Genomic DNA, 26,810 nt, shown 5'->3' with positions numbered 1-26,810 from the left:
GTACTATGTGGTATACTAATTTGACTTTAACTTCATTACAGTTACACAGAAATTTCTATATATGTGGTAGCTTGCTTGTGCTAAAATGGTCTTGATACATCCTAACTGTAAACACAAAGGCAAGTTGAAGTGCTGGTATCGTATAAGCATTATGATAAGGTGGATAGCCTTATTTTATGATCTTAGGGGATTACAAAAAAAGAAAATGATATTTTAGAAACGTCCCATCAAGAATCTTGTGACCTGTCTCTGGAAATGAAATTGAGACTCTGTGTTCTATGACATACACCACCAACCTATATATTCATGGGAGACTGGTTCCAGCTCCTTTTCCCCTCAGAGCCATGAGACTCTGGCTCAAGCACCTGACCATAAGTGGTTTCCTATTTGCATATAACTTTGCGTAGCTGCTGTATAACCTAAATTGGGTTGGAGCAGAGTTTTTTTTTTTATTTATTTAAAAAAAATTTATTAGATATTTTCTTCATTTACATTTCAAATGCTATCCCCAAAGTCCCCTATACCCTCCCCCACCCTGCTCCCCAAACCACCCACTCCCGCTTCCTGGCCCCAGCATTCCCCTGTACTGGGGCATATAATCTTTGTAAGACCAAGGGCCTCTCTTCCCAATGATGGGCAACTAGGCCATCTTCTGCTGCATATGCAGCTAGAGACATGAGCTCTGGGGGTACTGGTTAGTTCACATTGTTGTTCCTCCTATAGTGTTGCAGACCCCTTCAGCTCCTTGGGTACTTTCTCTAGCCTCTCCATTGAGGGCCCTGTGTTCCATCCAATAGCTGACTGTGAGCATCCACTTCTGTATTTGCCAGACACTGGCATAGCCTCACAAGAGACAGCTATATCAGAGTCCTGTCTGCAAAATCTTGCTGGCATATGCAGTAGTGTCTGGGCTTTGTGGCTGATTATGGGATGGATCCCTGGGTGGGGCAGTCTCTGGATAGTCCTTTCTTCCATCTCAGCTTCAAACTTTGTCTCTGTAACTCCTTCCATGGGTATTTTGTCCCCCGTTCTAAGGAGGAACAAAGTATCCACACTTTGGTCTTTCTTAATCTTGAGTTTCATGTGTTTTGCAAATTATATCTTGGGTATTCTAAGTTTCTGGGCTAATACCCACTTACCAGTGAGTTCTTTTGTGATTGGGTTACCTCACTAAGGATGATATCCTCCACATATATCCATTTGCCTAAGAATTTCATAAATTCATTGTTTTTAATAGCTGAGTAGTACTCCATTGTGTAAATGTATCACATTTTCTGTATCCATTCCTCTGTTGAGGGGCATCTGGGTTCTTTCCAGCTTCTGACTATTATAAATAAGGCTGCTGTGAACATAGTAGAGCATGTGTCCTTATTACCAGTTGGAACATCTTCTGGGTATATGTCCAGGAGAGGAATTGCTGGCTCTTCTGGTGGTACTATGTCCAAATTTCTGAGGAACATCCAGACTGATTTCCAGAGTGACTGTACAAGCTTGCAATCCCACCAACAATGGAGGAGTGTTCCTCTTTCTCCACATCCTCGCCAGCATCTGCTGTCATCTGAATTTTTGATCTTAGCCATTCTGACTGGTGTGAGGTGAAATCTCAAGGTTGTTTTGATTTGCATTTCCCTGATGATTAAGGATGTTGAACATTTTTTCAGGTGCTTCTCAGCCATTAGGTATTTCTCAGGTGAGAATTCTTTGTTTAGCTCTGTGCCCCATTTTTTAATAGGATTATTTGATTTTCTGGAGTACAGCTTCTTGAGTTCTTTGTATATATTGGATATTAGTCCCCTATCAGATTTAGGATTGGTAAAAATCCTTTCCCAATCTGTTAGTGGCCTTTTTGTCTTATTGACGGTGTCTTTTGCCTTACAGAAGCTTTGCAATTTTATGAGGTCCCATTTGTAGATTCTTGATCCTACAGCACAAGCCATTCCCCTGTGCCCATATCTTTGAGGTTTTCCCCCACTTTCTCCTCAATAAGTTTTAGTGTCTCTGGTTTTATGTGGAGTTCCTTGATCCACTTAGACTTGAACTTTGTACAAGGAGATAAGAATAGATCAATTCGCATTCTTCTATATGATAACTGCCAGTTGTGTCAGTACCATTTGTTGAAAATGGGGCAGAATTTCTTAATATAGTACAATGCCATACATACAGTGTGACCATAGCTTAAGAAATTGTGTTCAGCTGGGCGTGGTGGTACACGCCTTTAATCCCAGCACTCGGGAGGCAAAGGCAGGTGAATGTCTGAGTTCGAGGCCAGCCTGGTCTACAGAGTGAGTTCCAGGACAGCCAGAGCTAGACAGAGAAACCCTGTCTCGAAAACCAAAAAAAAAAAAAAAAAAAAAGAAAGAAAGAAAGAAAGAAAAAAAAGAAATTGTGTTCAGTGTAAAGTTCCTGGACACATGGAAATTAGGTGCAGTTTCAGTTTTTTACAAATATTTCTTTATAAATAATGCACTGTCTGTAGAAACTGTGAGTCTGGCCTACTGACTCTATTTGTCCCATGACTGCTGGAATTTAGAAGAGTGACTTCTGGAAATGTTGTTTGCCTCGCTGTAGCCTCCCGGCAAGTATGGGCCACATCGTCTGCCCCTGTTGACTTATTTATTGTTTGTTTTTTGAGTGTCATGTAATCCAGGCTGGCCTGTATCTTACAGGGTGGCTGAGATTTAACTTGAACTCCTGATCCTCTTGCCTCGACCTCCCGAGTTCCAGGATCACAGGTGTGCCACACACTGCTGTCCTGTTGTGTTTCTTTGGTTTTGGTCTTTCATCTATATGTCCATATAGATGTGAATCTTTGACAAAATATGTTTTAGGTGTATTAGTACACTTTAAAATGATTTTCCTCATTTGCTATCTTTTATTACTTAATTAATTTTGAGGTAGAGTCATAGATATCCCATGTTGGCCTGGAACTCTGCTTATAAACCCAGCTTCCAGGATTATGGGCACCCACCACATTAACTGTTTTATATTCATTATTCCATTAAATTGGGGGGTCATGGTGTATAGTTTTCTATGTGATCTTATAACTAACATCTGGGTTCCATTTATTTTTATTTTTATTCTGTATCAAAAATAAGTTTGTTCAATTTTCAGAAATTGACAGATTTTCTGAAAGGTGCTGTAGTGTTAAATATCCCCGGAAAGATCACACTAGAGAAGCAACTCTAGATAGTTCTTGCCAGCCTTTATTTTGCCTGTCTGTCTGTCTGCCTGTATCTGTGTCTCTGTGTGTGAATGTGCATATGTAATTTAGTCTAAGGCATATTTCAAGACTATACATTGGTGTTTCAAATGAGTGTTTTCTTTTAATCTCCTCAACACTTGATTGTGATGAGCATTACCGAGTTCTCCACATTTAATTATAGTCTTCTGTCATATGCCCCCTCACTTTAAAGTGTATTATATTTTTGGTATTTGGTCTTTGTCTTGGATTGGTTTTGGTTTTTGGTTTTTGTTTGTCATTGTTGCTGAGTTATAAAATTAATGGCATATTCTTATTTAGTCTAGCTTCTTTATGCCTCTTTTTATTTTTCTTAGCTAGATCATTATTAACAGAAGGCATTCTATTAGGTTCCACATATCAATTTTGAATTTAGTCATTAGGATATGTATACTATAAGAAATGTCTCCTTACTATTTACTACAACCGGTAAAGCTTTTTTCTATAATTTTTGTAAATTTACAGTTCTGACCTTGTTCATATCTATGATTACATAAAAACCTTCTTTTATGGTATGTCAAAATTGTTAGGTTCATGTTTAGTTCTATGGATATCTTCTTGTTCACCTGCTTATGGTGAGAGGGACGGACACATATCTGATTCAAGTACAATGAAACAGAAGTATGAAGATGTTATAATGAAACCCATTGCTTAATTAATTAAAAGGGAGAAATGCTAATGTTAGAGTCCTTTGGGCTTCACAATATTGCCTTTGCCATTTCTAGGGTGTTTATCCTAACTAACCATCAGGCAGCATCTAGGGCATATCTGTGTATTTACCTCACTTCCGTATTTTTCTATTCCACTCTCCATTATGCTTGATGTGTCAGTCTTAGTGCATTCTGTAATGGTCTGTTGCTATCTATTCCTTCTTGTGTTTTCAAACATGATTTAGTGGATTGTTTTGTTTCATTTGATGATCTTTGGAGCTGGGAGTGTTATATTTTAGAATGCTTATAGGAAGTGATACTCATGTGTTAGGTGTGAAGATATTTCTTATTAATATATGACAATTCTCTTTCTTCTCTTATATTATTACCCAGGATTTTATGTGCAAGTTCTACCACTTAGCTTTGTGGTTTGCCTTTGACTTTGGTCAAGGCTATCTCAACAAGATACAGTTAGCTACTTAGTTTCATCTACGTATCAAAAGTATTATGTTTTAATGGAAATGTTTATTTTCCATTTCTATTCACATTTACTTTACCTGTGTTGGTCTCATATTTTAGATCAAGAACACTCTTATTCAAACGTTATTTTCTTAGCTCATGTGTTTTCCTCAATAGTTACTAGCATCTACATTTATTTTAGGTAGTTGGTAAACTTATCCCCCTCTTGTTCACTGCCTCCCACAATCCTCCCCCCTTCTCCTCTCCTTCTCTGCTGGGTATCCCCCATCCACCACCCCCAGCTGTTTCCTCTCTCACCAAGGCCAGACAAGGCCGCCCAGCTAGTAGAACATATGCCATATACAGGCAACAGCTTTTGGGACAGCCCCTGCTCCAGTTGTTCAGGACCCACATGAAAGTCAAGCTGCACATCTGCTACGTATGTGTGGGAAGGCCTAGGTCCACCCCGTGTATGTTTTTTGACTGGTGGTTCAGGCTCTGAGAGCCTCAAGGGTCCAGGTTAGTTAAATCTTTTGGTCTGCCTATGAATTTCTATCCTTTTCTGGACCCACAATTCTCCTATTCTTCCATTTGAATTCCATCCACTATTTGGCTGTGTGTGCCTGTATCTGTATAGGATGTGCAAATCAAATTCTCGGGAAGTCACCTTTTAGTTTCCCTTCTCCAGAAATGCAGTGATAGACAGACCAGGAGCTTCACTGTTAAGCTCCTGGGTACTTCTGCATTTGGTCAGGTTGGTGGTCAAGGTCATCCAGCACACCCCCTTCCCTGACCACAGATGGGTAAGATCTTCACTGACTTATTCCAAGTAGAATCTCTTGGCAATGATGCTTAGCTTGATTTGCCCTTCACCTTTCAACTCTGCATGTTTAGATAAGAAAGAAGCCTAGTAGATGGAAATCAATGAAACAATCCTATGATGAAAGAGGAGAAAGTGCGAAGTATATAGACCTGCCATGCTTCTGATTATTGGGATCATCCAGAACTGTGTATGAATAGTAGAGTGCTTTTTGAAGCATGTCTCTTGTTCCATATTCAGAATTCTGGGCAAACTTTCTTCCACTGAGCTTCTGGCTTTGTCTCTGGTTTCGTTGGTCTTCATTTTGAAGCTTTTTGTCCTTTTCTGGGTCTCTGCTTTTGGAAGTACTGGAGGAAAGGTGCTTTGAAGACTATTAGCCAGATAGATGGCAGGTTAGTGTTGATTTCATTGGCTGTTGGCTTCATTACACTTTACCTAGTTGTGTGGTATCACATTCCTAGTGAACAAGGCAGTCTTTTGGCTTTCTACTCTCTAACTTTTGACATGTTCTGAAGCCTTTGTACCAGGCCCAAAGGAGCCCCTCTTTATAGCTCCCTCCTCAAGCTATTCAGAGGGGAAATGAGAGGAGTGGAGAGAATATACGTGTTTATTTGAGATATAAATGACTTATGAATATTTTTCTTCCCAAACAGTGTGATTTTTGCATTTCTGTTTCCTATAATCTAATGAACTCAAGAATGAATTTTTTAGTGCCAGAAGATTATTGATGAGCTGAGTTCATGCTGACATTTTATGTTGTATTTTTCTATACCTATGTTTTAATGAGATGTGGAGTATTTAATTCTGCCTGGGAAACTCAAGCAATTTCACTTTAAATTTTCCTTAAACTGTGGGTGATTATTATTTAAGTTGTAAGAGTGTCTTGTAACAAAGTAGCTGTCCCATCCCCCTGTTGCAGGCTGAGCAGCTCTGGATTCCGTTTTCATTCATACACACAGTCAAGACTGGAATTATTATCCCTGTTTACTTGTGAGGAAGCTGTGTCCAACCAGATTAACTAGTGCTATTATGGTTATGCGAGTGAATGGCCAAGATTTGATCCAAGGTTGATGTGAACCAGACAGAGTCTAGCTTCTCCTCAGGCCTGTCTTATTTTACTACTGATTCTCATAAATGGACATGCTGTTCATGTACTTTTCTCCCAAATTAATTAAAAATCTGATTAAATTCACATAAGGGTTTTTAAACGAGTTTCCTGTGAGAGTCTTCTCAAGGTTTTAGGTGTTCTGAAATGAAGCATTTGTTACTGGCAGAGAATAAGAAGCAGAACACCTACAGGATGCATTAGCTCAAGAAAGCAAGAAGGCAAGGCAGCTAATGAGGTGTTTGGGAGGGACAGTACTCTTACTTAGGGACTGACAGTTAGGAACTGAGTAATAAGTCTGCATTGGAATTAAAGGGACTGGCTGGCAGACAGGCAGGCGTCGGCACCATTGTATTTTGTAAACTTTCTCCTATGGCTGTAGTGTGTTTTTTCCAAACCCACTTAATTTTTTATGAGGTTTGTAAAGGTCTTGAATAAACAATTGGGATTATACAGGTTTTCCTGGAAGCTTTGGTTAATATTTTAATATGCTCTGCTTTGTCACTTTATTAAATAGCTTATTGGAAAGTTTGAAAGAGGGGTTTCCTTTTTCCTCCCCTTTCCCATGTCCTAGTAGTTAAAAATCAAATTTCAAAATCAGATTTGGGTTTAGAGGGTCTCCCTTTTATTTGGAACTCTTATATCTGCTGATTACCCTTGGGTTGCTGTCTGGCATCTGGGAGTCCTCCACTTAAAACACACTTTAAGTGAAATTACAGTCCAGAGGGTGTGTCTTGAAAATGAGCCCATGATTGTAAGTGTATGGAGAAAAAGGCATGAAGAAAGGGCAGGGGGAATTGGATAGGGTCAGAGAACAGGAACCAGTAGAACCTCGGAGATTACCTCATCATGACCTTTTGCTCATTAATATTTGAGTCTGATTTGTTGACATCTAGGTTGCCATCTGGTGAAATGGACAGAGACTGAATACCTTCAAACACATTTCTGTGTTAATGGGCAGGCTGAATGAAATTGCCCTGTAACCTGAACAGGAGTTATGGCGAGAGAAAGGAAGTTTTTGTGTTTTGCTGGGAGGACTCATTCTGTGGGAGCCGGAGTGCAGGAATTGTTGCTCTTTGTAGAATACTGTGTGGTCCTTTCATTTTGACTCGTGAGTCAGTGAAGACGATGTCCATTTGCTGTGCTGGGACTGTGCTTAGGCTCGCCCAGCTCCCCACCACTCCTGGGAAGCTTCTGTAACTAGTTTAGCCTTGTAACCCTTTCTTCTAAAATCAGATAGGGCTTAGCGTTTACTCTGCTCAATTTAGCATTTAATTGCTTGCTTCCCCTGATTTGCTTCAGAAGGAAGTGCTCTCTCACTGTTTCCCCCACAGACAGAATTACTTGGTTTAAAAGTAGAAATTCATGTGACCCTGTAGAAGACATGAGCAATAAAATATTTTGAATCCATAAAACATTTTAAGCACATATACCTAGTGCTATATTTAGCACCACAGGAATAATAATTATAAATGTATTGCACTTGCTGAGCACTTAGTGCAAGTGAGGAACTGTGCTGGAAGTAGCATTGATTTTTTTTTTTAACCCGACCATTAAAGTAATCTTGTTTGCACATGGTAAAATAGAGAAGACGGCTAAAGCCAGTGTTCTAGCACATGTTTATATATGTGCACTCATTAGTGGTTCACTTTTCATATTTTATTGTCAATTTTAGTTTAAAAGACACATAGTATTTTTATGAAAGCATAAATGTTTGCCAAGTGGTGATGGAAAGTACTGACTGCTTCCTACTCAGAAACAGGAAAGTGTTAACTAGGAAGACTTTCTCTAAATGACGCCTACACACCTGTCTCCCACCCTTGATTTGATATAAACTGATCCATTTAAAAGATTCTGAATCAAATGTGTTGCCACATGCTGTAATGCCAACAAGCAGGAGACTGAAGGAAGAGGCTGATCAGTTGGCGGCCAGTCTGGGCTGTGTAGGGAGACAGTGCTGTCTAGTTAGACCCTGTGTAATGCTGTGCACCTGCGATCCTACTGCCCAGAAGGCTGAGGCAGAAACCTTGGGGGAAATTTGAGGCCAGCTTGGGCTACTGAGTAAGAATCTGTCTTTAAAAAACAAACAAACAAACAAGAACCAAAAAATACTGAACATTTTTAAAAGAAAAACAATGATTCTTTTAAGGTACTGGCTGTGTAGCACTGATGTTGGACTTATCATCTAATTACAGATATTGTAAATTTTTTGAGAAAATATGAACTTCAGGCAAAGTGTTGGAATATCAGTAGGCTTATGATTAAATAAGCAGAATACCAAAGAAGTGAGAAAAGAGGAAGAACTGTCCAAGAAACTCTTCATTTACTTACTCTTGGTCATTGGCTAGTTGTTAAGCTACAACAGGCAGATAGACAGTATGGGGACTTGGAAGCAAAACCCTGCTGGAGGCAGAAAACTGACAGATATTCCAGAAGTTGACAGACAGATACACAGAGGATTATGTCCCTGGAGAGCTGGTAACCACTATGCTGTTTAGCTGAAATGCCAGCAGGGCCATGCACAGAAACTATTAACAAGGCCCTAAGACTAAAGGCAGGATGAGCATAGATCCACAGTAATAAAGTTTAAAAACAAGTCTAAATGACCAAGACAATCTACCTATCTAGCTGCTTGCTAGAACAAATTTCCAAACTCTGTTGAGGCTGAGAAGTTAATCTAGAGACTGTTTAACATCTCACCTGCAGAGCACATGTACAAACCAAGATTTTCTAAAATGCTAATAAGAAGGAAAAGCTAACTTCCAGTGAAAGCTCACATAATTAGTAGGCATAGGTCCTGAAAAGACTCACATTAACAAACAAAAAGCAAAGAAACTAACAAAAATAACAACCCTTCATAGTAGGGAAAATGGAAAAATAGCAAAAAAGAATGGAATGTTTGAGTAGGATTAATATTTATTGTTTATTCTAAAATAGCAAAATCGACAATTGAATACACATATGGACTGAGCATGAGGAAGGGGGTGTTTTATACCAGACTGGCTTCAACCCCTGGACTTCTCCCATTTGAGTGTTACAATTCCAGATGTACACTGCTGCAACTGGTTTTATTATAGGGGGTTTAAAAGGTACATTAAGTACATTAAACAATGGACTCAAAACTGAGTTCAGGATGAGTAATCCCAAGATCAAATCCGTGGAAAGCTCCCAGATTAGCTGAGTGTGGTAGTGCTACTTGGTAGTCAGAAGTGGGAATTCAGATTTGAGCTAACCTTGACATATCACAAGGTCTTGTTTGAACCAGAAAGAGTAGGAAGAAAAAGAAACAGAAAGGGTCTCCTCCCTCCCATCCCCAAACTCACAGAGAGAAAAAGGAAATTTGTAGAGAATAGTTGAAAAATCTAAGATGTGTTTTTTTCACCCGATGAGAACTTCCTAACAAACTTATCCAAAGTGAACAACAGGAGTTGACAATTCATGTAACACATTGAACACCAGTTCAGCATAGCATGCTATTGGCTCTTGATGTCCTCTATCTGTGCATAGCCATTGTCACTGCTATCACAATTCCTTAGGAAGAACAAGATTTCAACTATGGTTTCTATTGAGTGCATCAAAGAAAAAACCCAACATGCAACTGACCCAGTCTGCATGGGCCTGTCTGCTCTCAGTGTCCCAGGAGAGGAAAGAGAGATGGCAGTACAAAAGCATCACTCAAGGAAGGTGGTACTCAAAGTGCCTCTGTGGTAGAGATGATTCTGCCAGCTCCTTGAGACATGTGTAGTGCATTGAAAGACCTGTTTTTTTAGGTAAATAGTAGTGAGGTTGCTGATGTTAAATGTAGAGAAAAAGAAATCTTAATGGAGTTGGGATGTAGCTCAGTTGGTAGAATGGTCACCTAATATGCATCAAGCCCTGGGTTCATTTCTGGCACTGCCTAAAGTGTGGTATATTACATGCCTTTGATCCCAATATTTAGACAATAGAGACATGAAGATCAAGAGTTCAAGACCACTCCTCAGCTTCATAGCTAGTTTGAGGTCAGCCTAGTCTACATGAATCCCTGTGTTTTAAAACCTGGTAAAGAACAAAGTCACATTGAGTGGATAGTAAGAATAATAGTAGATTTCTTATAGATGTGATAGGACTGGAGGACAGCAGCTGAAATTTTAGAAATTTTAGAATAAAAACAAGGTTATCCCTACATAGTTATCAATATATACTTAGCATAAATATAACACAGAAAAAAAGTTGCTTGTTGTTAGCCATGATGATGTAACTAGTACCAGCCTAGACCTTGTGTTCTGGACTGAATGCTTTCTGTTAGACAGCCAAGAGTGCAGGGTGGTGATCCCAGAGAAATTAGGTAATTAGAACCCTACAATCTCCTGCTGGAGAACCTGGAAGAATGGCACTGCTGTTGGCCTAGGAAGACCGTGGCTAGAGATTAGAACAAAGTGACTGCTGTGTTCATGAAAGTGGTTTAGTGTTGAAGATGCCATCTTGAGCAATAGAGTGAGAAGTGAGCACAGAGATTCCTGGCAAGCTATGCCTCATTTTTTTCACATGTGAATTGGAATATATGAGATCAGGCAAAAAAATAATATAAGTAGACACAAAGCAGCCAACGTGCAGAAGATAAGCACTTACCAGGATTCACAAAGAGGCGAGGTCTTCAGACTCAACTTTCCTCAAAACCTTCAGTAAAAACACCTAAAGAGTAGTAGCAAGTTAGGGCCTAAGTTAAGCCTGGGCCTAAGGTGCTTCTGTATCAGAGATGATTCCAGCCTTCATACTCATGTGCTGTGAAAAAGGAGAGGTGATAACTTCCTGTTTAAGGAGAGAACTTAAACGTATAGTCCAATAGAATCACATTCCATGACAGCTTTGACTGGACCCATAACTAGGAAGTATGGTGTAGGGATGGCCAAGGTTGGCACACAGAGGAAGCCCGATGTTTCTGCTCCTGCACTTGTCTTTTCTTTTCTTTTTTTTCTTTTTCTTTTTCTTTTTTCTCATTGTGGTGCTGGACATGGATCCCAAGGCCTCAAACGCCATTAGACAAGTGGTCTATCACTCAGCCATACCCCAGCCCCACAGAACAGAGTTTATAGTGTACAAAAGAGTAAACTAATACTAATAATGGCCACTTTTGATGCAAAGTAGGACAGTAACTAGTGATGTCATCCAGGAGCATAAACTGTGTTTTTAATATTAGTGAATATATAAGTGCTTTGGATGTTTTTATAAAGATAGCTAAATATTAATTTAAAATCTATTTTTAAATTAGTTTAGAATATATTTATAAATCTCAATGTTTTGTAATAAAACAAAATCCACATTTATAATGACATTTCAGAGGTCTTTTTTTGCTTTGAGTTTACTGACATGTCATAGAGCAATAAGTACTGGTTTGTATCTAGAGACTATTGCTAAAATTTATAAAAATCTTAATTTTTTCATATTTATTTCCTCTTAATATTCTTTCTCAGTTTACTTAACATTTTGGAATATTATATCTCTACTGTTAATTTTAAAATAATATGCCTCTTAGCTCCATAGTCGAGCTTTGTGAATATAGCTTACTGTTTTAATTACCATAACTGGTAGGATTAAACCAGTATTTAATGTAATTGCTGTTAACCTATGTATTCTTTCAAGGCTATAAGATGTGAAAGTATCATGATAGAGAACCTTAAAGAAATCCTAGTTGAAAAATAGAATAAGTTATTTAAACTCATATCTAGGGATGTCCACAAGGTACAGTGCTTGCTTAGCATACACCTCAGGTTGACCCCAGTACCACATAACTTAGGCATGGTAGTGCCCACCTACAACATCCACATTTTGGAGGTTGAGACAGTAAGATGAAGGCTACTCGTGGCTATATAGCAAGTCTGAAGCCATCCTGGGATAGTGTGATTCTGTTGTAAATACATAAAATAAACAAATAATAAATAGATTTAGGTAGCATTTGGTTTTAACCCATCAACTTTCTGGTTTACATGTTTGTATTTCAGGGAAAGGTGGCTCAGACAGCATGTATGTCAGCTTGCAAGCATTTAGCCACATCCTTGATGCAACTTTTGCTAGAAGCGGAAGTACGGCAGCTCACTTTGGGAGCATTGCAGCAGTTCAACCTGGATGTCAGAGAATGTGAACGTAAGTCTGTGAACCATCTTTGCTTATTTGTTTTATAAACTTGCATTGTCTTTGATGTGAAAGAAACACTGAACACTTTTAGGCCTGTTGAATCAGTGTTCCTCATAGAATCAGAAAATATCTGGATGGGAAATTTATCTTGCAGGACATTTTATTTTTATTTTTATATTGATGTTTAAAAATATGTTTTAATTGATATATAATTATATCTCCTTTCCCTTTCCTTTTCTTCCTCCAGCCCCTCCCATTTGCCTTCCATTCAACCCCTCCAATGACACCTGCAACTTACAAGTTGATAGCCTCTTTTTAAATTATTGTATATATATATATATATATATATATATATACACACACACACACACACACACACACACACACACAAATGTGTGTGTGTGTGTGTGTGTGTGTGTGTATAAATACAATCTGCTGTGTGTATATTTTTGTTGGTGGTATTTATATGGTTTCAGAGCTTCCCATACTGTACTGGCCAATAAGGGAGCTCACCCCTAGGAGAGGCTAATTCTTCTCCCAACAATCACTGTGGCCTGTAGTTCACTATATAGAAGTGTGATTCCATGAGTTGTTCCCCATTCCTTCTTAATGTGGCCATTTGATATTACCATTGTTTTTGCCTTGTTTAGCTATCTCTAGGAGAAAATTTCACAGCAGACCCCTTGGTATTCTGCCTCTGGCTATCCTTCTGCTCCTTCTCCTCCATGTTCCCTGAGGCAGAGATGTATAAACAGTATTATAGGTGTATCCCTTTTGGCTGTGCTGCCATGATCTGTTGATCATTATATGCAGTTATGGTTGTCTGCGATGGTCTCCATTTGCTGTATAAGAGAAGCTTCTTGAAGAGGACTGGCAGATCCCGTTATCTGAAGTTTAAGGATAAGATTTAGAGTGTCGTATGCTGGTCTAACAAAGAAGCAGCAAGGCTTTCTCTTCTAAGGTCATTGACCTTACTGAGCAGGTTACTTATCTCCTTTGACATATAGAACATTTTAATAATTGCTATTCAAATAGTTCCTATGTCTACATGTTTTTCAGCATTATTCCTTGGTTAATTTTTCCCTCTGGTTCCGAGCTACATTTTTTAATGCTTTGCATCTTTATCATTATTTACTGAATTCCTGAGATTTTAAATTTCACCTTGTTTGGTATTTTAATTTAAAAGATTAAAATTACATGTAAGTCACATGGAATTGGTCGTATACAGTCAAGAGGTGCTCATTCATACAGTCTGTAGCAGCCTTTTATCTCAGCCCCCTAAGCGCAATTCCAAAGCAAATCCCTTTGAAGGGCTGAGTCCAACCTGCTAGAGAGTGGAAGGCTTTCTCTCCTGCTTGTTGGAAACAGTAGGTGCAACTGGACCTACACAAATTATTGTGTCTAATCGTGCTTGCTCTTTTCTCCACTTGGGAAATTCCTTTCAATAAACATGTAATTTGTGCTTTTTATGGCTTTAATCTGAAATGTCCACCACAAACTCGTTTTATTCTTCCTCAGATGGTGATGCTATCCTTTGAGGCACTGAACTTGATGCTTGTAGATCACTAGGGGCAGGCTTTAAAGATTTTAGGGTGACTGTTGATTTCAGTATTGTTCTGCATTCTGGTCTCCTCTGAGCTGAGGAGTCTCTCCACATGCTTCTGTTGTTGTGAATGCTACCATGCGTTTCCCAATAGGCAGGATGGAAATGGAAACCTCAGATAAATTATATCTCCCTTAAATTGGTTGAGTCAGATGTTTTGGTCACAACAGTACATCACCAAGTATCCAGTGAGACATTTGTGATTTTCAGCATCTACTCTGTTTTATTTTGTTTTTCTGTCTAGTGACTTGAATTTCCACCACTGTTTTGTTTTGTTTTGTTTAAATGAAGGTTAAAATCCTTGACTATTGATTATATTTCCTCAAGTGGTGATTTGGAACCCAGTGTCTTGCCTATGGTAGGCAAGTGCTGTAGTACTAAGCTAGCCCCATCTCTCAAGCCTTTAATTACTTTATGTGCTTTAGATTCCCTAAACATTTTTTGTAATAAAGATATATGTATCATTTGTATAATGAAAAAAATTACCTCTAAAAATCTTGGAGAGATATTTATATGAGTCTGCTACTATATACACCATAGATTAATGGGCAGAAGAACACTCATTCCAATGTTATTAAAAAGAAGCTAGACAAAACAGACATCTAGAGAATGGAGTGAGAAACTAGAAAAGAGACAGTTCCTGAAGAACTGTCATCCTCAGAGAAAGATCTATAAGAACTTACTAAGGACAGACAGATTCCAGGTCATTCTGTGAAGCAATAAAAGAAAGGGCACCTACACAAGTGTGGTTGTCTTGCTAAGTTGAAAACATACAAACTAATCCAGTCCAGGAGGAGGCATGGCCATGGGTCTTGAAAACTCAGAGATGGTTTAGTGGATAAAGTATTTACCATGCAAGTATGAGGACCCAATTTGAACCCTTGCAACCAAAGTAAAAGCCAGGCACAGCACCATGGATCTGTAATTCCAGGTCTCCTACAGCAAAATTGAAATCAGAAACAGGAGAACCCTCAGAATCTGGGAACCGGTTACTTTGGCATATGCAGTGGTCAGGAGACCCCATCTCAAAAAGCATTAGAAAGTGAGAACTGACACCTGAAGTTGTCCTTTGACCTCCACATATACACCCTGGTACACATGTGACTACACTTACACATGAATGTGTGTGTGTTTGTGTGTGTGTGTGTGTGTGTATCATACAATCTCTTAAAAGTAAAACCATTACTTTCTTACATTTCAGAAACAGGTATAATTCTGAAGATTTCATACAAGTATGCTAATACTCAGTAGTAAAAAACTCTTCCTAGAAGGTACCTAGGAGATGTTTTTCTAATTGGCCAAAATTCATTCACCTAATTCATGTCTTAACCAGTTATTTGCTAGAAGGATAGAAGCATACCCACTGGCTAGATTAATCATAATTGATTACTGAAGCCAAGAACAAAGCCATCCTCTTGAGTTGAAGAAAGAGGGAGGGTTCTTTGTGTTAGGAGGAAAAGAGGGAAGAGGCTTAAGTTAGACCTCTGTCAGTTTCACAGGGAGGGAAGGCATGATGAGTGATAGGCAGTGATTGATGGACTCTGTCATTGTGTTTCCATAGAGCTACGAGGCACAGCAGATGGAGGGAGAAACAGTGGAGTGTAAGACTGGGAAGAGGAGAAATGTTCCGGCAAGAATAGTGCAGAGTGAAAAAAATGTCACATTTAGAACCTTATCCTCAAGTAGTTTGTATTTAGATGAATTAAAGACATTTTGTGGTATCTTCAGGTGAGCCAACTCCTCAGTGTAGGGGCAATTCTCCATTAAGAGTAAGAATGCAGAGATCATCCTCTTAAGAGGTGGGAGCACACTGGTGTGTTAACTATGTCCAAGAAGTTTCCAGTTCTCAAGAGCCAGTATTTTGGCAGGAAGGCCATGTCATATTGGAGTAGCTTCAGAGTTAATTGAAGTGCAGGACCTGACTGTCCTGCTAATAAAACTAGCATCAACATTCAACTTGACTTCTTGTGAGTGTTTGAATGAGAATTATCACCATAGGCTGATGGTTGAATATTTGGTCCCCATTTGGTGGAACTGTTTGGGAATGATTAGGAGGTATGGCATTGTTGGAGGAAGTATGTGTCTTGGGGTGAGTTTAGAAGTTTCAAAACCCCATGCCATTCCCATTTAGCCCTCCCTACCTGGTGATTGAGGATCAAGATATAAACAGTCAGACACTGGCCCAGCACCATGCCTGCCTGCCTGCCTGCCATATTTTTAGCCATCATGTTCATGGACTCTAGTTAACCTTTGGAAACTGAAAGTCCCAAGTAAGTTCTTTCTTCTATAAGTTACGTTGGTTATATTGTCTTACCACACCAATAGGAAAGTAACCAAGACACTATTGAAGGGCCTGACAGTTTTACTGAAACTTAGTATCAGCACTTACCTGGAGACTAACCATTGCATGGTCTGACACCCTACTAATAAACCCAGCATCCGTCATGAAAGTCTCTTCTATATATTGAAGAGCCCCTGAGCTTCACTGACTGAGGATTTAACATTTCATTTCTGACTGGCAGTAATTTATCTGTCAAGAAAACTTTCCATGGACATTTATTTCAGTTAAAAAGAAATTCTATTCTGTGCCTTTCCCTATACCACCCCCTTCATTTTTTACTTTGGATGCTCAATGGTCTATAAAAAAATCTTAAAGAATTGATACATAAAATTCAAATAGTTAGACAGAGGCGTATAAAAGCAGCCCAGTGACAAGTTAATTAGCACTTACATCTTCCTACCCACTGGTTTATGTGAGAGATAGTTTCTGCTTTTTGTCTGTGAATCTTTGGAGGAAGTGTCTAAGTTCTGAAAGAAAATGTGGACATGATGGAATGTGAGTGTGCACTGAAGGACTCTTAAGGCCTGTGCTGCCATTTTCGTAGATCCAGAGCACAGAGAGTAGTTGGTCATGCTAGTATGAGCTGAGATACTCTGCTAGGATAGTGTTATCTTAGTAAGCTTGACAAAATAGATACACTTTATCTCTTTCTTTTAGATTGCACACTGGCAAATTGTTTAGTGCTTTACAATCTTATTTATAAAATGAGAATAATGCCTAATATTATAGGGATGAAGCTAGGGTTAAATAAACTAATACATGAAGGGGCTTATTTCACTGGATGGTAAATGCTGTGTTACCTCAGTTATCATCTTCAGATCAGGAGTAGCAGTAAGCCTAGATCCTGTCATTTGGAAAGTCTTCTGCAGATGGTGTGAATGTTATCTAGAGTTTGAGACTCATATAAATGTGAAGTTGCTATTTAGTTTAATATAAAAATTACCTTATGCTTCTTGGTAATTGTCTTCAAAACTTCTTGGGTTGTTCTGGAAGTTATGATCCATAACTGATGACTATCTTGATGGTTCCCAGCTTGATGGCTTTGTAAGAAATCACCCAGTAGCTTCACTGTTTCCTTAAAGTAGTAACCACTGCCGAGGTTGTCAACCTCTGAAAGGTGTGATACTGAAGTGATTCATACTGGCAGGCCATCCAACCAAGTACCTGCAATGTAGAGTTATTAAGAATGCATGACTGTACTTTTTTTTAAAATTTAAGATATATTATATATAATATTTTATTAATTAAAATAATATTATTTTATTTCTGTAGTTTTAGATTTTAATAGTGACTTCCGGGTTTTTCTAATGTGTACAGATTTCATCTTGCATTTCTGTATTAGTTACTTTCCATTTTGAGCTCATCAAATACCTGATACGAAGCAACTAAGTAGAGGAAAGGCTTATTTTGACTTACAGTTTGACGTGATATAGTCCATAGTAGGGGAAGGTATGGCAGCACGAGTGTAAGGCTTCTGGCCACATTGTGTCAGAAGTAGGAAGCAGAGGGATAGATGGATGTCAGGCCAGGCTATCAGATCTCAAGCCTCCTCCCATTCCCAGAAACTCACTGTTTCCTGCAAGGCTTCATGGCTTTCCTTATCAGTGCTCCAACAGAGAGCCACAACAGTCTCCAGCACTGTGATCTGAGATGTGGTGTTAGAAGTTAATTCAGTAACCTGTCCATTTATTCAACAAAATGTATGTGGAGCTCCAGCTCTGCAAAGTACTGTGCTGGACACTGGCTGAGAGCAGATGTTGTAGACTTCAGAGACGATGGTTAATTGATTAGATTTGTGTTTCCAGGAGGAACTTTGATGTTCCAAGAAGTTGAAAGTAGTCCAAAGGCTATTTTAACTCCTAGTGGAGGGGATTTGGGTCTGAACCAATAGCTTATTTAACCTCCCTAAGCAGTATCCTGGAAATAAAAAATTCCTGTATGTTCTCATACAAAGTCAAGTGGATGGATGTAAAACTATTGAAGTGATTTGGTTTTTCTCTTTTACAATGATCATTTCCTTATCTATATGTCTATATATTTTATTTTCCATTTTTCTGTTGTGTATTCAATTTCCTAAATTATTTAATGATTTAAAACATCAAAAACACCAAATAATGAAACCAAATGTATGTTACATAACTATCATTTTACTGTAACCCACTATTTCCCATAAACTTTTCCATATGATTATCTGAACAAGAAGTTAACAAAATCAATACATTACTGTGAATTATCTTAGTGTGCTTGTTTGTTTTGCTTTGTTATTTTGATTTTCGATGCCTGGCTAAGCTTGGCTTTGGCTTACTGCTGAAAAAACACAAGGTCCCATAGTCTTCCACATCATCACTCTTACACTAATAATCCTTAATCTGCAATCCAGGGTGTCAGTGTGGAGACTCTTCCTAACCTCAAAAGGCAACATTTAAACAAATTTAAGATCTCAGTGAACCTCTTGTGATATAAGAACAACAGAAAACTACTTGTCATTTCTGCACTCTAATGGAAAGATGAAATTTCTTTCTAACTTCCTAAACAATTCATTTGGTTGCAGTATCAGTCACCAGGAGCTCCTACAAAGTTTTACCTATTTTCATCTCTTCTTATGTATCCACTAAATTAATGTGTACAAGTCTTTGTCTCAAGTGAAATAGTCACTGTGTGCTAGTTAGGCAGACTTTAATGAGCCTGCTTATTTCTGGTCATTCTACTGGATGTTAGGGATCATGGGTCCTTTGTAGAGAGATCCTTCTGAACTTCAGGCACTTAGCCCAAATATGTGCTGACTGCTGTAACTGTGCCCATTTTAAGTTTTCTCCACTACATGTATATAGCTACCCGTGGCTTGTTTCTCTTCAGTCACTCTTCCCAAGAGTGTCTGAGCTTGACTTATTTATGACCTAACTTGTATATTCCTAATGTGAGGAAGTGGAGAGAGAGAACCTCGGAGAACCTAGCAGATGCAGGGAAAGCATGAATGTTGTGAAGAGAGTTCCTTAAATCACAGCTGTGCCAGATCTAGGGCCAAATCTGCCTCAGTCAACCAAGCAAACAAGGAAAGTGACTATTAGCTTGTACCACGCATCAAGCCTGTACAGTTGGATGTTCTACAGTAATTAAGTTGTCAATCAAAATGATGTTAAGTCATGCAGAATGCATAAGTACCCAGTTTCCCCTGTTTTCTGCTCTGGTTCCCAAGACAACACATATTTCCTTCAAGATATATTCTTTCTTACTTTGCTTATTATCCCAAAGCACTTCAGTTTGGATCCTGGTCACAGGATAAAATGTCTAAGAGACAGTAAAGAAGAACAGTGCTTCTCTTCTCTGGCAAGGACAACACAAGGCAAAAAAAACCTTGTTGGGGAGGCCAAAAGTTCAAGAAGCCATGGTAGCTCAGTCCCTGTGCATTGGTCAAGAGAACATGGCAAGTTTGTAAAGGTAGCTCAAGCTCGGTTCTTCACTTCATGCTCTTGGGTTTTAGCTTACTCTGCTAGTTAGCTGCAGGCCATCATGGGGCTCCTTAGATGTTGCTGTCATAATTCTCTTTAGTTTCTTCATGTAGACATTTCTTTTTGGTTTTTTTGAGACAGGGTTTCTCTGTATAGCCTAGCCTGGCTGTTCTGGAACTCACTCTATAGACCAGGCTGGCCTCGAACTCAAAAATCCTTCTGCCTCTACCTCTGCCTCCCAAGTGCTGGGATTAAAGGCGTGCGCCACCACTGCTCAGCTAGTGTAGACATTTCTAGAAAGAGCCAAGATTTACTGTTTTGATTATAAGCTGTCCTGTAATATTAAAAGCAACCACATGACTCACATTCCTCTGCCGTTTGCAATCCATAGACAGCAACATAATTTCAGTCCTCCAGTTTTCCTTCCTCCATGGAAATGTGTTCCCATGTGACCCAAGATAATACTTTGGGGTGTGAGCTTGGCTACCACATTTCACAACTTAGTGTTCAGCGGCAGCTTTGTCTGCCATCACTACTAGCCAACTTCAGATACTCTACTTTCTCTTTTGTTTGGTACCTCATTCCCCAATCACAATGTCTTTGATGTATTATTAGATATACTTATTAATAAGTGTTATTAGTCACTGTGCTGTGATGCCAAAAGACCTGAATAGTGTATAAAGCACAATAATGTGTATAAGATTCCTGAGCATTGAAGGTCAAGATCAAGATGCCAAAAGGTTTGATTCTGCTTCCAGCATGGCTAGGAAGAGCCTCCCCAGTGTTCTCTGGTCCATTGGTGGGGTCATTGATCCCATGCCTAAGGACTAAACCCTCAGCTTCATGCTTTTGCTCTATGGCTTAGTCTCAGTGAATATGCAGGCACACAGTAGGGAGCTGCACAGCAAGGAGCCCACTTGAATTTGGGGCAGTTCCAGATTAGAGGAGTGTATGCTTTACCATATAAATTTCATAGAGGTCAGGAAAATAGCAGGCTGTACATTATGTAAGCTAAGGATCCTGTTTGTCCTCTCCATCCTGGCTCTTTTGTACCTAGTATAGTGCCTGATACTTAGTACTTGAAGGATAACTGATTGTTGAATTTGCTAAAACTGATACAGGTAACAACTACACTTTCTAGCTCACTTCTTCCTGCTGCAAGATTGGAGGTGAACAGAGATAAGTAGTCCCTGTTCACCCCAACATTATGTGATGTGAAGAGAGGGACAAGGAGGACATGGCTTGAATACCAAGTTCTATAAGTTGGTGGGTGGTACTTTTAGTGCCCATGCCCTGACACTCTCCCTTGTGGGTTAAAAGGCCACCTTTCTCTTAACAGGCAGTTCTCAATATGCCAGCTACACTGTGCTTGAGAATTAGAATTCGGCCATACAGAACAGATTGTCTTTGATTCTTAGGTGTGCAGTTCAGTAGGTAGGTCATACTCATTCCTCTAGACCCAAAGTGATCCTTTGTGAGAGTGACTGAGTGATTCCCATTCTAGAAGGTAGCCTTCACATTGTTCCTGCCTTCATCCTCACTGAGAGGCCTGGGCTGAAACCCATTCGATTCAGTTTTGCTACCAACTAGCTATGTGGTCTTGGGTATCCATCACTTATGTTTGGACTTTGGGCTCTACTTTTACAGGATGGGAAATTCACATTAGATTATTTCCAAGATAGATTTATTATGAGGGAAAATTATGTGGATTTTTAAAAATTTCTGCAAAGAAATGTAAGTATTAGGTAAGATGAGGGGTGTGAAGTATTTTGTAGATCATGTACATAAATATTTCTAATTACTAAATATTTAATATGTTGATAAAATTTTGGTATAGATACACGTGATGCCCTACCCTGTAGGAGACATCCATCTAAGAATAGAGTTAGAAAGCCAGCTTCCAGTGATCCTGGAACAGTTTTAAGTTCAGTGGCCAGTGGCACAAGGTCAGAATTTTTTGTTTGTTTTTTCCTTTCCTCATGAGAAACCTTACATGTAATTTTTTAAGAAGGGAAAATTTGCTTTATATTGTTTGTCTTTGGATAATGATGGGTCAGAGCAGTCAAATCATCAACATGGCTGTACTTTATACCCTGGTGGAGGTGTCTGTGTTGTGGGTGAGATCAGAATTGACATAAAGACATGTTGGTTAAGCAGTCCTGAATCTCAGATGACACTACAGAGCTGATTTTCTTAGGACACTTAGGGTTCAGTACATGCATGGAGAGAAACAGATTTAAAAATATGAAGTTTGCTTTCTGTGAAATTAAGTAAATCTTGGAAATGCTCATTTCCTCTAGCTGACAGCGTCACTTCGTGCGATGAGCAGTTGCTTCTAGACACAGTCTGCTTTCACCCTTCCTCCAGAAGCTGCTTTGGAAATCACTGCTGAAGTGTCTTTCCTTCTTCACCTATTAAAATAGAGTAAGGTTTGCAAAGAGCCAAGTGGCTAAAATTTACACCCAGTTCATATTTAACCCTCATTTACCAGGTTAGTAATAGTTAAGAGAGGCCCCTTCTATTAAAGAAAGAGCTTGGAGATGCAAAATCTGTGCAGTAGCCTGCTGGGATATCCAGTGTGTTTCAGTACCATTAATTCCAATCCCGTTAGCTGCTATCCTCAGCATCACCATGCAAATTATAATTCAGAAATGCACATTCTCTTTCTGCCCTCTTCCATCAGAGAAATATGAAGGTCAGAAGATTGACGATGATCTTCAAGTTTGTATGCAGAGAGATAAACTTGTTTTTCTAATTTGCTATGTGCTGCACATGTGAAGATCTAAGGGTAATTAGTTGTTATTGCTTTAACATGATGAAGACAATAACTTCTCCATAAGAAAAGCTCCATGGTTAATAAATTTTGTCTCTGGTTGATTGACTGGTTAATGGAATCAGGAAAGTATTTTATGTCTGTGCTTTACAATTCTGCTTCACTCACTCCCTACTAGGAAGGTTTATAGCTGGTCTTTGTTTTGATTTTTATCATTTGTTCCCCCCCCCTTCCTCGGTTTATTCTGTATTATTTCTAATTCTCACTTTAATTAGTACATGTGCAGAAACTTAAAAAGTGGAGCAAACCATGAGGCTGGCGATGGTGTTTATATACAACCTGTATCAGTTCAGGTTCTCTGTCACTCCCTGTGTTGTGGTTTTACATTGGCTGTTTTATGTCAAAATCAGAACTTTTAATGTAAGTGCAGTGGAAATGCACAATAGAGTGAAAATGGTTCTAATACTGACATCAGTTTTCTTAGCTGTGTAATTTTTAATCAGCTGCTGCAAGCACTTCTTTGGAAACCTGGGCTGTTTGGCTCCCACCTGCCTCATGAGGTCCTGCTGGAAGCCTTTGTTTGCCTTTATGGCTTGCTCCTGCAGTACTTTTATGGTTTATCTTTCTTAGCCATGTGAGCCCAAATAGAAGGCCTTCTTGCCTTTAAAATGGCTATGTCATTTCTCTTTGACTGTGGGTGATGGACCCCGTGCCCTCTGGCAAGGCCCGGCTCAGACATGGGTCACTGAGTAGTGCCCACTCAGCACTTATTTTGGTTTTGGGATGAAGTTCCTTGAATTCCAGGAGATAAGGCCGTCTTTGTTTCTCTGAGTCCACTGCCAGACACCCAGCCACTTGATCGTAGATGCTGGCAACCTGAGCAGTGGGGGCAGGCGGCCTGTTCTCCCTCAGCATGGCCTGAGGTGCCATCCTGTCAAGAAAATGGAGATGGATTGTCCTGCTCTAACCTCATCATATGTCACTGTCAAGCATGCTGCTGCCTTCCAAAGATGGGCCAGCATAGACAAAGTACCTTTTCTGGTGGCAGATGTTACCTTGGATTGCTTGTGGGATATTAGTGATGAAGGAGTACAAAGGGCCGGAGCGTGAAAGGTCTTAATTTCCCCAGTAAGTTTTTTATGTGTGGGCTCTCCACGGACCTGCATGTTTGGCTGGCTATTGGGCCTCTGTGTCATCATCTCATCTCTGAAGGTAGTTGCTGGTTCCTCTGTGAAATTGTTTAGATATTTTCTTCTTGTTTTCATGAAAGGCTTCAAGAGGAAGACAGATAGTGGCAGTGCAGAGTCACTTAGGCCACTGAGAGGTGCCAGGCAGCCATCTTCCTGCTTTATGGTCTGAAGAAAGATGGGCAGAATTTTAAAAGGTTGTCATTCTGGTCTTGATGTTACTTCTTTTATTCTTTGCATCTCTTAGCTAAGCACTCTCAGTTTTCAGTCCTCAGTTTTTCTCAAATTTGAGACTGTTTATACTTTGAACATGTCAGATATTAGACAGTTTACAACATGCCATTTCAAAAAAGAGATAGCAGGCACATTACGTTTGTGGCCACTTTCCTATCATGTGGTCCTGCATTGGCTAAAGCACATTGGCTTATATTTTGGAGATTATATAATGATAATCAATTTCTCAATACTTTCCACTATTTTTTAAATAAATTAAAAGTAATTACTTAAAAATGTTATAAATGTAGCTGGAAAGCAGCCAAGAGTTTTCACTAAAATGCCATTGAACAGTAGCGCATCTGAGCCATCTTAGCCAGGATGCCTGCCTGGTCGCGAGAGAGCCCAGGGACTCCTGGTCAGACTTCCTGTTTGCTGAAGCTGTCTCTGCTTGGCGCTTGTAGCCTTCCACCAAGCCATGTGTAACTTCTTCCTCAGGCCAGAATTGTCTTGTGTGGAGCAGACCACTCCCCCAAGAATGTCTGGTGTGTCCCTGTTCTTATTGTCTCCCTGGGATTATGTGGCAGTTTATGCTGTGTGTGTTTTCTTTGGCTTCACACGATGTTGTTAGGGCTAATACCAACCATTACTTATTTTAATTGGGCTGTTTTATAATGGGAGAACATATTAAATACCAGATCTTTTTAAAAAATATCACTTTAATTATAGAAACTGTGTGTGTGTGTGTGTGTGTGTGTGTGTGTGTGTGTGTGTGTTTGGTTGTTTTATTTTGTTTCATTTGTTGTTTTTTATTTTGTCTTTGGAACTAGGAAACTAACTTAAGACCTAGGTTTACCAGGCAAATGCTCTAGTAATGTTACAATCTGTCTGTGGCTTTTCAGGGGACCAATACCGCGTTTTGCAGCAATGTATGCATGTGTAAGATAGTGGGTGTAGAATTTGTAAGAGATTTTTAAAAGGAAATATTTTCCTGCCTTTCTACTGTTCTAGGTCTCAGCATTTAATGATCTCCTTTCAGGTCTGCTGTGTCATTGCATCATCAGGTTCCCCTCTGGTGTCCCTTAAATGGTTTCTCTCTGTGTGTCTCTCTGTCTGTCTGTAAGTCTGTCTGTCTGCCTGCCTCTATCTATCTATCTATCTATCTATCTATCTATCTATCTATCTATCTATCACCTATCTCTATCTCCCTGTGTGTAGTAAACTACCTTGGGATTTTCTTTTTTATATTCTTAGATTAGAAGTTATACAATATTAAGAAAATATCATCACTAAGTTTTTTACTTAGAAAAGTGAAATTTCCACACATAAATCATTGTGTAGAACTTTTGGAGTACTGCCCATAATGTTTCATAGTAGTGCGTAACCTGGATTTTGCTACTATTTTCTACTGCTCTCCTGGTCAGAAGAAGTAGGAATAGTAGGATCGCTGGTTAGATCAGTATATCATTTGCCTGTGTTGTTTCTTTGGTTTTTGTTTTGTTTCGTTTTTTGTTTTGTTTTTCTTATTTTTATCTTTGTCTCCAAGAGGATGGTCCCATCCCCACCCACCATGCCCTTCAGGCCAACCCAGTGCCTGGGGCCTCAAGTCTATCTCTCCCTGTTTTGTTTTGTTTTGTTTTGTTTTGTTTTGTTTTGTTTTGTTTTGTTTTGTTTTGTTTTTTGAGAAAGGGCTTCTCTGTATAGTCCTGGCTGTCCTGGAACTCACTCTGTAGACCAGGCTGGCCTCGAACTCAGAAATCCACCTGCCTCTGCCTCCCGAGTGCTGAGATTAAAGGCATGTGCCACCACACCCAGCAGACCTCAAGTCTTCTCCCACTAAGGCCAGAATAGGCAGACCTCTGCTGTTATTTGTCAGGGGCCTTAGACTAGCTCATGTATGCTGCCTGGTTGGTAGCTCAGTGTCTGAGAGATCCCGGGGGAGGGGAGTCCCAGGTTACTTGAGACTGCTGGTCCTCCTATGAGGTCACCATCCTCTAAGCTTCTTCCAGCCTTTCCCTCAATTCAACCACAGGGGTCTCTGGCTTCTGTCCTTTGGCTGGGAGTAAGTATCTGCATCTGATTCTTTCAGCTGCTTGTTGGGCCTCTTGGAGGGCAGCCATGCTAGGCTCCTGTCTGTAAGCACACCACAGCATCAGTAACACTGTCAGGCCTTGGAGTTTCCCCTTGAGATGGATCCTAAGTTGGGCCAGTCACTGGACCTCTTTTTCCTCAGTATCTTCTCCATTTTTGTCCCTGCCGTTCTTTTAGACAGGAATGATTCTGGGTTTAATCATTGAGTATCTGGTGAATTTTTAAGTCTCCGTCTCTGCCTTAGACCTTCTATTAACTTAGTGCTCTGCATGGGCTGGGATAGAATGTGTAGTTATACTAGATGACTGTCGTTATCCGTTTACCTAGAAGGAGGTTCTTTGGGGAATTTGATGGGCAAAAGACTGATGGGCAGTGGTATGAACAAACTGAGAGGAAAATAAAAGCTTACTATATTAGACAAGTTTGTTATAGCTACAAGATGACTAAAATGAAGTCAGGTAGCTGGAGGAGGTGATACAACCCTTAGTTATTATAAATCTTGTAAGACTTAGTATGAACTGGGTACTGGATTCTAAGACACTGAGAACTGTCACTTTACATATGAGATTGACATGACAGTATTTCAGTTTTCAAATACCACTGTGAAAATTAAGAAAAATGCAGAAGTGAGTGTTGGACCTGAAACAGAGCTAGTTATAAGTAGGGTTATCAGTTAAAGCCAACAGGCCATCTGGGTCAAGTTTGAATTTCAAATAAACAACAAGTATTTTTTCTAGTATAAGTTGTAAGTATCTCCTGGACCAGAA

At 39.5% G+C, this 26,810-nt stretch overlaps 1 protein-coding gene across 3 annotated transcripts in view; it reads left to right on the top strand.

Moving 5' to 3' along the window:
• The window catches only part of Exoc6b (exocyst complex component 6B), a 451,773-nt gene that overhangs the window by 266,623 nt on the left and 158,340 nt on the right, over positions 1-26,810 (top strand). For all 3 annotated transcript variants that reach the window (XM_006506729.3, XM_006506728.3, NM_177077.2), the window contains one exon: positions 12,254-12,395. In XM_006506729.3, coding sequence (XP_006506792.1) covers positions 12,254-12,395 — 142 coding nt within the window. The remainder of the gene's footprint in view (positions 1-12,253; positions 12,396-26,810) is intronic.

This window comes from Mus musculus, chromosome 6 (assembly GCF_000001635.26).
Source record: "Mus musculus strain C57BL/6J chromosome 6, GRCm38.p6 C57BL/6J".
NCBI lineage: Eukaryota > Metazoa > Chordata > Mammalia > Rodentia > Muridae > Mus > Mus musculus.
This window is presented reverse-complemented; position numbering and strand designations above follow the sequence as displayed.